This window comes from Armigeres subalbatus, chromosome 2, assembly GCF_024139115.2.
Source record: "Armigeres subalbatus isolate Guangzhou_Male chromosome 2, GZ_Asu_2, whole genome shotgun sequence".
Classification (NCBI taxonomy): domain Eukaryota; kingdom Metazoa; phylum Arthropoda; class Insecta; order Diptera; family Culicidae; genus Armigeres; species Armigeres subalbatus.
Genome location: NC_085140.1, coordinates 116,602,206 through 116,615,167, shown reverse-complemented (window position 1 = coordinate 116,615,167; position 12,962 = coordinate 116,602,206). Strand labels below are relative to the sequence as shown.

At 45.0% G+C, this 12,962-nt stretch overlaps 1 protein-coding gene across 3 annotated transcripts in view; it reads right to left on the bottom strand.

Moving 5' to 3' along the window:
- Window positions 1-8,029: 8,029 nt before the first annotated feature.
- Window positions 8,030-12,962, bottom strand: part of LOC134214998 (b(0,+)-type amino acid transporter 1-like) — a 45,168-nt gene continuing 40,235 nt past the window's right edge. For all 3 annotated transcript variants that reach the window (XM_062694264.1, XM_062694266.1, XM_062694265.1), the window contains exons 2-5: window positions 9,240-9,867; window positions 8,912-9,182; window positions 8,206-8,849; window positions 8,030-8,145 (exon numbers count right to left, since the gene is read on the bottom strand). In XM_062694264.1, coding sequence (XP_062550248.1) covers window positions 8,081-8,145; window positions 8,206-8,849; window positions 8,912-9,182; window positions 9,240-9,720 — 1,461 coding nt within the window. In that variant the 5' untranslated portion in view covers window positions 9,721-9,867 and the 3' untranslated portion in view covers window positions 8,030-8,080. The remainder of the gene's footprint in view (window positions 8,146-8,205; window positions 8,850-8,911; window positions 9,183-9,239; window positions 9,868-12,962) is intronic.

The window sequence follows — 12,962 nt, the reverse complement described above, 5'->3', positions numbered from 1 at the left end:
AAAATACCCAACAGTGGTAAAATACCCCCTGTTAGTGGTATTTTACTTCGACTTTGAATGCACCGGTTTTTTATACGTATAACGTAGTTTACGTCGTGCGGTCGTATCTTCTACACAACCCTTCTAATTTTTTATTCTTTATTTAAGTGATTTTTTTATTTTAAAATTAAGTTCATCACTCCGTCACCGTCGGATGAACAGAAAAATTGGAGTAGGCTGTGCGCGTGAGCTGCTGTATTTTTCCTGTGTGACGTATCCGTATCATTGAGTGAAAAGCCGAAATTCGGCTGATAGTTCTCGAAAAGTGCGAAAATAAAACTTTTTTTAATAGTTGCAGAAAACATGTATTAGTGATAAATTAGGAAACATGAGTACAGTGACACACACAGTACAGTGAACCAGCTCTAGGCATGCCGTCTGTAGCGGAGAAGAGGATACTATTTCTGCCACCATCAATAGAAGAAATAATTGCGACGGTGGCAGTGGCATCGAAACCGGAACAAGGGTGGAGATTTTGTAGGAGTGTTTCTTCGGAACGAACCAGAACTTCAAAAGGCACTAACCCCACGAGAACTTTCGCAGCACCCAAATCAGCCTCAGCTGGGCCAAAGACTAAAAGGAAGCAAAGATGGATGAACTAAATTGGTGAGCACGTTCCAATTCTTCACTCTTTCTTCTCTGATCGCTTCACCAATATATGAATAAAAAAATAAACACTGAATACGTACAGGGCATCGTTTGCTGCTATTGCCGCGGATATTGTGGGAGTCCCAGGTATCCGGTTCAAGCTCTAGTTAGCAACGGTGGCTCTTCTCGATCTTCTACTCCCTGAGTAGTACGAATAAGGGCGTCCTTGTGAAGTCTTGCTGTACCTGTTATGATCAACTAGTATATCCCATTCCCTACACTTCTGAAGAAACCTTCCTTGCTTCAGAAGTGATTCCTTTTTGTAGTACTAGTCTCCGTAACAAAAAGGGCACCATAACGGAGCATGAGATCTGATCAAATTATTCGTAGTACTACTTGTTCAACACCCTCGGCTGGGTGAAGGATAGAGGATGAAGCACACACACACATCACTCCGTCACCATCGGATCGTTGTCGACAACCATTTTCACCGGATTACTGTCCGACATTCTGGCTACGTGCTCACCGCAGTCTTCCGATTTTCGCGGTGTGAATGATGGATGGTTTTCCTAACAGCTGATGCAACTCGTGGTTCATTCGCCTCCTCCACGTACCGTTCGCCATCTGCACCCCACCATAGATGGTACGCAGCACTTTCCTTTCGAAAACGCCCAGTGCGCGTTGGTCCTCCACGAGCATCGTCCAGGTCTCGTGTCCGTGAAGAACTATCGGTCTAATAAGCGTTTTGTAGATAGTCAGTTTGGTACGGCGGCGAACTCTATTCGATCGGAGCGTTTTGTGGAGTCCAAAGTGCGTACGATTTCCTGCCATGATGCGTCTCCAAATTCCTCTGCTGGTATCGTTATCGGCGGTCACCATCAGTGAGCCCAAGTACCGATAGAAACTCGTGGTGGGTGGCTTACATTGACCTCTCTTGAGCCTCTTCCTATCATGTACTTCGTCTTCGACGTTTTAATGACTAGTCCAATCCGTTTAGCTTCGCTTTTCAGTCTGATGTAGGCTTCCTACATCCTATCAAAGTTACGTGCCATAATATCAATGTCGTCGGCGAAACCAAATAACTGGACGGACTTCGTCAAAATCGTACCACTCGTGTCAATCCCTGCCCTTCGTATTACTCCCTTCAAAGCGATGTTGAATAGCCTCTGCGCGTTTCGAAGGAACTCGAGATGGCCCTGAAATTCGAACTACCTACATCACCCGATCCATCGTCGCCTTGATCAACCGTATCAGGAAATCCGAAAATCCGTTTTCGTGCATTAGCTGCCATAGCTGGTCCCGATCGATTGTATCACATGCGGCTTTGAAGTCGATAAATAGATGATGTGTGGGCACGTTGTATTCGCGGCATTTCTGCAATACCTGACGTCCGGCGAACACCTGGTCTGTGGTAGAGCGTTTACCCATAAATCTCGCCTGGTACTGTCCCAAGAACTCTCTTGCAATTGGTGTTAGTCGGCTGAATAAAATTTGGGAGAGTAGGTAGTGACTTTTAGTTTCAGGAAAAGTGACCAAATAGTGACTTTTGTATAAAGTTTATAGCCAGATAGTGAGCTACAAGTTGCATTAGCATTGTTACGGGTGTAATTCGTCTTAGCAACACCCTCATAAGTATCACGGAGTTGGATATTGGGGATGGTATTCGTTGGTTAACCCAGAAGCAAGCAGTTTGACCATGATAAATCATATTTAGTCACACCACAAGAAAGTATATATCAGCCGTCACGGAAACAGGTAGTGAGTTACAAGTTTATAATTTCAGCAACGATTTTGAAGCAATTACAGCATTTTGGTAATAATGTTTGATATAATAATATGAGCTCAAAGTTTTCCGTGAAACTGCAAAAACAATGGTATAAAATGATCTAATTGATTCCTAGACAGAGAATTATTTGAACTCACAAAGCTTATAAATCTTTAGTAGTTGAAAAATAAAACTTAAAGAAATTAAAATAATGAAAAATACGATTTTTCCAACAACAGGTAGATTTTTTTCAATAACAGTAGGAGTGGGTGTGGGTGAAGAAGTTGACAATGCACTACGCGTCTCCATACACGGCCCATACCAAAATGTTGATTCGCCGATGTGTGGTACGCTGTTCTTTAAGAGCTGCCAACTAAAAGACGGTTTGCCTCATGAGTTTTCCGGCAACGTAACATAGCCCATTGTTTTTTAAATGTTATTATCAATATAATTGAGATTTTATAAAATTTTAAGATGGCATCGGCTAGCTATATTGTTTAACTGTTGTATGAGGAAAAAGTACCCATGAAGAACGATATTGCTAAGACATCAAAACAGTCTTTGCTTAGGTAGGGTCGGCCAATCCTTTCGAATGTTTTTTGGATCACCTCACGCTCGTTTGTAAGAAGGTTCCCGTTTATGTCCTTACACATATCGGGCTATACCTGAGATGGCAGCCCCAACCCGGTGGATAGGGAACCTTGGGCCAACAACCTACTGTTCCCGAAACATCAATTTGTTTGAGAATCCGATAATGAAAGAATACGGACTGATTTTACGGCGACTCTTAGCGCGATACAACGGACACGAATAGGAACATGGAACGTTTTAACACTAGCCCAGCAGGGTAAATTGGCACAACTTGCCAATGAGGCACGCCGCATGAAGCTTGAGATCCTGGGACTGAGTGAAGTCCGTTGGCCAAACTTTAGAAAACACAGAACGCCGTCGGGACAAGTTCTGCTATACTCTGGTTTACGAGGTGAACACGCTCCCCGGCATCGCGGAGTTGGCTTCCTACTAAGCGCTCATGCACACTCTGCGCTTATGAAGTGGGAACCTATAAGTGAAAGGATAATTGTTGCCAGATTTAGAACACGGGTCCGAAACCTTTCTATAATCCAATGTTATGCGCCAACCGATGCTGCAGATCTGCAAGACAAAGAGAACTTCTACAGTCAACTCAATGCCGTCGTAGATAGAATTCCGAAGGGTGATATCAAGATCTGTTTGGGCGACTTCAATGCGAAGATCGAATCCGACAACTCGAACCATGAGCGCATTATGGGACGCCATGGTCTCGGAGAAATGAGCGAAAACGGAGAGCTGTTGGCAGAATTTTGTGGTAATAACGACATGGTGATCGGGGGATCGCTCTTCCCTCATCGACCGGTTCACAAGGTCACGTGGGTCTCCCGTGACGGCTTTACAGAAAATCAAATCGTCGTCACCTGCATCAGCCGAAAATGGAAATGGAGCCTTCTTGATGTACGGAATAAACGTAGTGCCGATATCGCGTCTGATCATCACCTCCTCGTCGGCGAAATACGCCTGCGCATTGCGCGGATTCGTCGGCAGGAGGAAAGAGTTGGACGACGATTCAACACACGCCGACTGGAAGATGCCACGGTGGAACGGTCCTTCGTTGAAGAACTGGAGACGCGTGCTGCAGATATTCCGGAAGGTGGCAGCGTGGAAGACCAATGGACCGCCATCAAGAATGCCTTCAACGCCACCAGCGAGAACAATCTGGGCGAACTACGCACCCAGAGGAAACAATGGATCACCGATGAGACCTGGAGGAAGATAGAGGAGCGAAGAGAAGCCAAAGCCGCGATAGAGCGATCGAAAACCAGAGGAACCAAAGTCTTAGCCCGTCAACGATACGCGGCTCTTGAGAAGGAAGTAAAACGCTCATGTCGACGGGACAAGCGAGTGTGGGCAGACTCTCTGGCCGACGAAGGAGAGAGAGCCGCCGCAACCGGGGACTTTCGCCTCCTCTACGATATCTCACGACGCTTAAGCGGGACGAAGATGATGCCTGTGAAAGACGCGAATGATCAGTTATTAACCGACCCAACTGACCAGCTGAAACGCTGGTTCGAGCACTTCGAACAACTTTTTCAAGGCCATCACCACCTCGGCATGATCTGCCTAGGATCCGACGTATAACACGCGTCAATACCGAAGCTCCATCACTGCTAGAGATTCAAACAGCCATCCAAAGCATGAAATCGAATAAAACCCCAGGGGTCGACCGCATATCAGCTGAGATGCTCAAAGCTGATTCCATGACATCCGCTCAACTACTGTATCGTTTATTTCGTAATATCTGGGACACCGCAACTTTCCCGGTCGACTGGATGCAAGGTATCTTAGTGAAGGTGCCCAAAAAGGGTGACCTGACTGTATGCGATAACTGGCGAGGCATTATGTTGCTGTGTACCGTTCTCAAAGTTCTGTGCAAAATTATCCTAGCCTGGATTCAGGAAAAGATCGATGCGACTCTCCGGCGGCAGCAAGCCGGATTCCGTGCCGGAAGATCCTGTGTGGACCTTTACTTGGTATTCATTGACTACGAAAAAGCTTTCGACCGTCTCAATCAAGAGAATATGTGGGGCGCCCTGAGACGGGTTCCTGAGGTTCCTGAGAAAATCATCAGCCTCATCGAAGCACAGTACGTGGCCTTTTCGTGTAGAGTGCTGCACAAAGGGCTCCTGTCCGACCCTATCCGGGTGTTACTGTTCCTCATCGTAATCGATGAGATTCTGGTAGATGCGATTGACCGTGAACCAAACCGCGGGCTGTTATGGCAGCCTATATAACCATGGAGCACCTAAACGACTTCGAATTGGCTGATGACGTTGCACTCCTTGCTCAACGGCGCTCTGATATGCCGTTTGTATCGTGCCTCGTTCGCCCTCGTGCAGTGTTGCAGCAATCTCGCCCATGCTGCATTCTTCTCCTCAACTAACTGCTCACATTCGCCATCATACCAGTTGTTTCTCTGATCCGGGAGCACCGTGCCTAGTGCAGCGGTTGCGGTGCTTCCAATGGCGGATCGAATATCTCTCCAGCCTCCAGCTGCGCCTAGTTGCTCTTCCGTTGGGAGTGCCACTTCCAGCTGCTGCGCGTAGTCTTGGGCTATAGTCTACCGTCTTGTAGCCGACCAATGTTTAGCCACGGCGGGCGACTCCGATGCGTGGTGTACACCGTCGAGTTTTGAGCGCAGGCATACTGAAACGAGGTAGTGGTCGGATTTAATATTCGCACTGCGGTAAGTGCGGACGTTCGTGATGTCGCAGAAGAATTTGCCGTCGATTGGAACGTGATCGATTTGGTTTTCAGTTACTTGAATAGGTGATTTCCATGTGGCCTTGTGGATATTCTTGCGGGGGAAGTAAGTGCTTCGGACTACTATTCCGCGGGAGGCTGCAAAGTTTATGCATCGTTGGCCGTTGTCGTTCGATACGGTAAGCAGACTATCCGGTCCGATGACCGGTCTATACATTTCCTCCATTGCTAGCTTAGCGTTCATGTCACCGATGACGATTTTGACGTCCCGCAGTGGGCATCCATCGTATGTCTCCTCCAGCTGTGCATAGAACGCTTCTGTCTCGTCGTCGGGTTTCCCTTCGTGTGGGCAGTGCACGATGATGATGCTATAGTTGAAGAAACGGCCTATTATCCTCAGCTTGCACATCCTTGCGTTGATTGACTGCCACCCAATCACGCGTTGGCGTATCTTGCCTAGCACTATAAAGCCGGTTCCCAGCTCGTTGGTGGTGCCACAGCTTTGGTAGAAGGTAGTTGCTCGATACCCGCTTTTCCACACTTTCTGTCCTGTCCAGCAGATTTCCTGCAACGCTACGACGTCGAAGTTGCGGGGATGTAATTCATCGTAGACTATCCTGTTGCAACCTGCGAAGCCTAGCGACTTGCAGTTCCATGTTTCCAATGTGATCCTTTATTCGTCGCCTAGGTCGTTGCCGATTGCATCGAGTCGTATTATCTTCTATGTCGTTCGTAATGGTTGTTTTTGAAGGTGGCTTATTGGGCCTGCGCAATCCTCCTGTCTCGTCGGAGGTCCGTCGTGTCAGGTCTGTTTAGCGTCCCAGGACTTGGGCTTGTGCGCTTTGAGCGGCACACGGTCGCTTTGGCGGAGCCTACTTGCGGATGAATGCAGCTTTTTATAGAGATTTAACAGACCCCACTGTCAAACCCCACCACATCCTAGGCAGGCACCACAACTCGCAGATGGCCTGGGGAGGGGTCGTCAAGCCCTTGGACATAGTCCCTGCTGCTCGTGGCGTTTGATGTATGGTAGGGTTCTGAAATTTATATCCAGTTTTCCGCGAGCGGTAATGGTCCAATGCACCGAGTTCATCATTGACGTTTGAGCGGTGCGCTGTTTACTAAGAATGAATACTTTTTCATTCATCGAGTTCATGCAAGTGTTCATTTTTAGTAAACAGCGCCCGTCTCAAACGTCATTGTGTTCATTCGGTGCATTGGACCATGGCCGCCAGCTTGCCTGCAGGTCAGTCTCTGATTTGACATTTCTGGAGGTCAACTGCACCCACCTTTCGAGCATTTCAGACAATGTGGTATATAAGAAGGCTTGAATTCACTGCAACAGCACCTTCTTATATGCTACATTGGTTAGAATGCTCAGAGCGGTGGGTACAGTTGATCTCCACAAACGTCAAATCAGAGGCTGACCCGCAGGCAGCTGGCGGACTTTGCCGCTCGCGGAAAACTGGATAGTCCTTAACGCTCAAACAAGTACCCTCCCACAACCTAAAAAGCTATGTAATTTGTGAAAGGGCCTCTATGATGCTTTTCTCGAATCTGGATACAATCGTTTTCTTTCGTTGTACATACCAAAAGTAATTGCCTACCTTACGGATTCCACACACCCGATTCAAGCACAAGCGATCCAAGCATTAACCTTTCATCCTTCGATACACCATTTTCTTCATAATTTCGCAAATAAATGATCCAATTAGTGTATGAATTAAACGAACATCATTCCCCGCCCCTTAATTTAGTTTTATCAGCATTCGCACCAATCGTACAAACAATTTCTCATATAATAATAGAAATATTCAATGAATCGTATGTTTCATTAGATATACTTTCAACATCATTGCATGTGAATAATTTCAAGTCAAATTACTTGACAAATACGATTTGGAGTTGAACAGCGACAATGGCAAGTGGATCTTTACTACAAGAAACTGGTGATTTTCATAGATGAAGCACGTAGTCGTTTCCTGAACCATTTTAAAACATCTATAAGTGCTGCCTCGGTGGGCTGAAAAAACATCCACCTGATAGGGCCAATGGTGTCGACATTTTGTCCATTTCGCTCGAGACTTTCGCTGGTTTAAAGGTTGCGGACATCCATCGTCGTTTTTTGCTGTTTGGAGTCAAAACCAAAAATAAGCAAGCTGGCTGGTGAAAACCCGTATTATCACATAATAATGATACAATTTTGCGTGTACCTTTTAGTCCTCCATAGCTAGTCTAACAGTGAACCTGAAGACTGCTTAGAAGATATTAGAAGGTATTAATTTGCATTGTTATGTAGTTATTACGTGGCATTATATTTCGGATTTAAAAAGAAGTAACAAATTGTAAAAATCATGTCTTTTATAATAAAAGGTAATTGAGCAATCATAAATTCTATTCCGTCTTCTCTGCGGTAGGCACGGCCTCGAAAAGCACCTGGATGAAATAAGTCAGTTTATCTGAAAATAAGAATGATTGATTAGCTCTGAATTAATTCCACCGAGTATGCGAACGCTTACCCATCCAGCTGGGTCTGATTTTGTAGTAGACGAATGGAGTATAGACGGCCACGCCACTCAAGATAAATGCAAGGGCGAAGAAGTACTTTGGTGATGGCTCGGCGATGATTGGGACTACCGATAAGAAAATAGAAACTCCAAGCGCGAAAATTGGCACTAGCAATGGCACCTTGTACGGACGGGGTGTGTCTGGCTGGGTTTTGCGCAAAGTTAACAGCGCTATGAACGCCGACCCATAGAAGAACCAGATAAGGAATGATGCAAGTTCTATGAGTTCCTCGATATTGCCAACAAGAATGAAAGCTAATGCTAGTAAACCTTGCATAGCAACAGCGGGCGTTGGAGTCGATCGTCGTAGGTGAATGTACGAAAGCGGTTCCAACATTTGCCCCTCCTGACTAGCTACGTAACAAAGCCGGGTAACGCCGAATTGAATGCTAAGCGCACATCCAAAAGTTGACAATGCCACTCCCAGCGGAATTAGGAAAGAAAACGAACCAAGCACGCGATTTCCAAAGTCCAGTCCTACGGCTTCCGATACGATCATTTCCTCCGGGGACAGCACTGTCATGTAGGCCATGTTCATGAACACATATAGACCGGTGATGATCGGGACGGCGATTATGATGGAGCGTGGAATGTTGCTGGAAATGGAAAAGAACTATTGAAATGAGAAGTTCTGCAATTCAAATTCGCACTAACTTACACTTCAGGTCGTTTGATTTCTTCGGTGATAGTGGTAACGCTTGACCAACCATCGTAAGCCCAGAGACCATTGTAGAAGGCCAACGCTATATGACCAGGGCTGAAGTTTGTACCAGCGAATCCTCGGGACAAATTTTCTGTGTTGCCTATTGCCAGCTGGTAGATACCACCAAAAATTACTATCAAGCATGCAAACACCTTGCAAAATCCGAAGATGTTGTTGATCGTGACGTATAATTTTACGCTGCTTAGATTAATGTATGTGATTACCCCTGCAAACATAATTTGTTGTTGAAGAATGGTCGTAACAAATGCATGGGTAGACTCACCTAATCCTAATAGAGCTATCAGTTTTATTAGATTGTGTAAATCTTCTTCAGGGAGGTTCTTCAACCCCAGAATATTGCTAAAGGGTAGAATTGAGTATTCGGCGAATGTGAGAATTATCACAGCTATTTCTGCAGGTCGCAGAACTACTACGTAGACCCACGCGCAGATAAAGGAGGGCAACGGTCCCCAGAATTTGTTGGTTTTTTTGAAAGCTTCTATCAGGTACGCATACTCAGCTCCAGATCGTGGCACTACCGTGCCCAGTTCGGCAAAGCAAAGCGCTCCTAGCAGGGAAATTATTCCGCATACTGCCCACACTACCAGACAAAATCCCACACTTCCGGAGTACTTGAGAGCGGCCGTCGGTGAAACGAATATTCCAGACCCGATCATAACGCTGATGATGACATTGATGGCGGACATCAGCCCCATCTCCCGCTTCAGCCCGCCATTGGCGGGCTCCGTCTGCGCTACGGTCATCTTGGTTGGTTTTGTTGGAGCACGGATTGCTTCAGTTCAGTTCTGGTTCGGTTATCAATGGTGATATCAGGGATTTATCGCACAAAACTGCCAAAAAAATGCAGCATGGTTCCACTAGATGTAGATTGCCACTCGTCCGGTTTAGAACTGAAATCGAAGAAAAATGTGCCCATTACGTATTGGAACAATTGTTGGTAACAAGTGGAACTCTTCAAACACGTGTAGCTACATACATCGCAGAAATTATCTGATAACAAAGTGCAAGGTTGTTCTTAGCTTACGACATGGCGATTATGTATGTGAGGTCGGGGTATCGAGCCATCGTGGATTTGTTTGTCATACAAACAACACATGGAGATAATAAATGATGACCTACGGTAACAGCAGATATGTAGCAGGTAGATCAACACGACAGTCACGACAGGAAACGCTCATGAATAGATTCCAACACATCCGTTGTATCTGTCTTATGTTATTGGCTTATATTAGTTTATCATTTAGCATAATTATCCTATCAGTGGGTTTTGCTGATGCAAAAGCAGAAAGTAGAGAAATTAATTCTTCATTTCGTTGAAATAAAAATAAATACAAATTAATTCGCTTAGTTATGATGATTTGAGGTGGACGAAATGGCTTACCTTATTAGGCGATCTAAAATCATCCAGTCAAACAAAAAATCTATATTTTTTCTACTCTTGAGTATAGTTGTTACCACATTTTAATTTAGTTTTTTTCCCAACCTTATTCTTGTGAGTTTCAACATAAAAAAAGTTAGTTCTTCATTTCATTTTATGTAGTGTATATTGGATTTGAATTTTGTTTTATTGAGATTAGATTTGGATTGCAAGTGGTAAGAATTTGGAGTTTAATTGGTTTCCAATTTAATTTGGATTGCTTGTGGAAAGATCGTTGCAAATATTTAATTCAAATTATGTCCTACTGGTCTCCGAAAGATCAGGGGAGGGGGACAATAAAAAATCAATATGAGAATGGAAAAAAATCAATAAAACTCCACGGGTTTTTAAAAAAATTGTGTTAAAAATCATCAAAACTCCCCGATTATTTTTTGTCGCAACCTCAAAAATTTTTTTTGGGCAAAAAATACCGAGACGGGCGGGGGCGTAATTGTTTGGAATGGAAAAGGAGGATTAGTCGGTCCGGGTAACTTGGCTGCATATGACACAAAACAAGGCTTGGTGTGCAAATTTGGTTTTTCGCTTCATATCTTTCATCATTCCTTCAAAAGTTTCTGATAGTAAAGTTATGCAAATCGTCCTCCACTTGATCGATCCACCTTGATCGCTGTGCACCTCGTCTTCTTGTTCTCGTCGGATCGTTTTCGCCCGTTCCACATACCGTCAGCCAACTGCACTTCACCATAGATGGTACACAGCTCTTTCCTTTCGAAAACTCCCATTTCCTCGTTAGTCCTCCACAAGTATCGTCCAGGTCTCGTGTCCGTGGAGAACTACCGGTCTAATAAGCGTTTTGAAAATAGTAAGTTTAGGGCAGCAGCGACTATGTCCAAGGGCTTGACGATCCCTCCCCAGGCCATCTGCGAGTTGTGGGGCTTGCCTGGGATGTGGTGGGGTTTGACAGTGGGCCCTGTTAAACCTCTATAAAAAGCTGCATGTATCCGCAAGTAGGCCCCACCAAAGCGACCGTGTGCCGCTCAAAGCGCACAAGCCCAAGTCCTGGTGTTAGGTGGGACGCTAAACAGCCCTGACACGACGGCCCTCCGACGAGACAGGAGGTTTGCGCAGGCCCAATAAGCCGCCTAGAAAAAACAATCATTACGAGCAATATAAGAGATAATGCGACTCGATATAATCGGCAAAGACCTAGGCGACGAAAGAAGGATCACGATTGGAAGCTTGGAACATGGAATTGCAAGTCGCTAGGTTTCGCAGGTTGCGACAGGATGATCTACGATGAATTACATCCCCGCAATTTCGACGTCGTGGCGCTGCAGGAGATTTGCTGGACAGGACAGAAAGTGTGGAAAAGCGGGCATCGAGCGGCTCCCTTCTACCAAAGCTGTGGCACCACCTGTGGGAAGTTATCACGTAGGTTTCCCACGGTACACATCGGAACCGACACAACTCCCGGCGGGGTATTTCGGACGCGTAAAGTGGACGAGAAAACACAAGCGATTCGCTCTACGCGGTGGTCGTTTATTTACTATTATTTACATACATTCAACATACATTCACAGGGCTGGTCACGGATTATAAACATCGACAACATATAATAGACTGGCCCAAAGTCAACACTCCTCCTCGAGGTTTATCATCACGTAGTTCTCACAAAGTTTTACAAACAAAAAGTCAACACATATGTCGAATTCGTTTTTAAAAAGTTCCAACCTAAGTGCTGTCAAAGTGTTTTTTTATTCGCTCAGGTTGGAACAAGGTTCGCACTAGTTCCAACCCCAAAGCTGTCGGGTTCGCACTGTGTTGTTTCACGGTTTCGCACCGGGTTCACCAATACAAATGCACTTCAACTGTCAAAACCACGTGGGTGGGTGGGACTAGGCGGAATAAACAAGCAGAAGGGAGAAACGAAACTGTCTGTTTATTATTGTCGCGCTTATCTTTTTCTAGAATGCTGCGGCGGTCTTACACTCGCAGGCTCGACTGCGAAGGTAAACGTCAAGATAGCCGCCGTGTTAAAAGATAGGCAGAATTTTCCCGCTCAGAACAAAACCACGTGCTTTTCGCGAAATGACAGCAGTGTTCGATTGTATTAGTGAGAGGCAACCGATGTCACTGAGTACATGGAGAGTGTTTATCATGGCAAGTACATACGGTGGGTGAGATTTTCATTGACACTGTTGTGTTTAGTGACCGTTGCGATTACCTGAGAAGCAACCAGCAGGAAACCGCAGTATTCTATTTTATCTCGAGATGCATAATAAAATAAAATGCGCATTGAAAATCTTTTTTTGTTGGGGATTTTGTGATATTTGTAATTGTAGTTTTAAATGAAATTAATCCAGTACTGTTGTCTAGATTCAGTTTTAAAAATAATTGTTAGGGAAGTTATGTATTCATAAGTTCGTTCATGTTTTCCTCACATTTTGTGTCCAAAATTAGGTCGGTGGATGGAATTATGTAGTTTGGGAATTCCCCTTGAAACCCGTTCACAGAATCCACTAGGAATTGTCAGAAAAATATAATTGAGGAATACCGAATAGAATTATTTCTTATGAAATTCTTCCAAAAACTCTTTCGTGCTTTCTT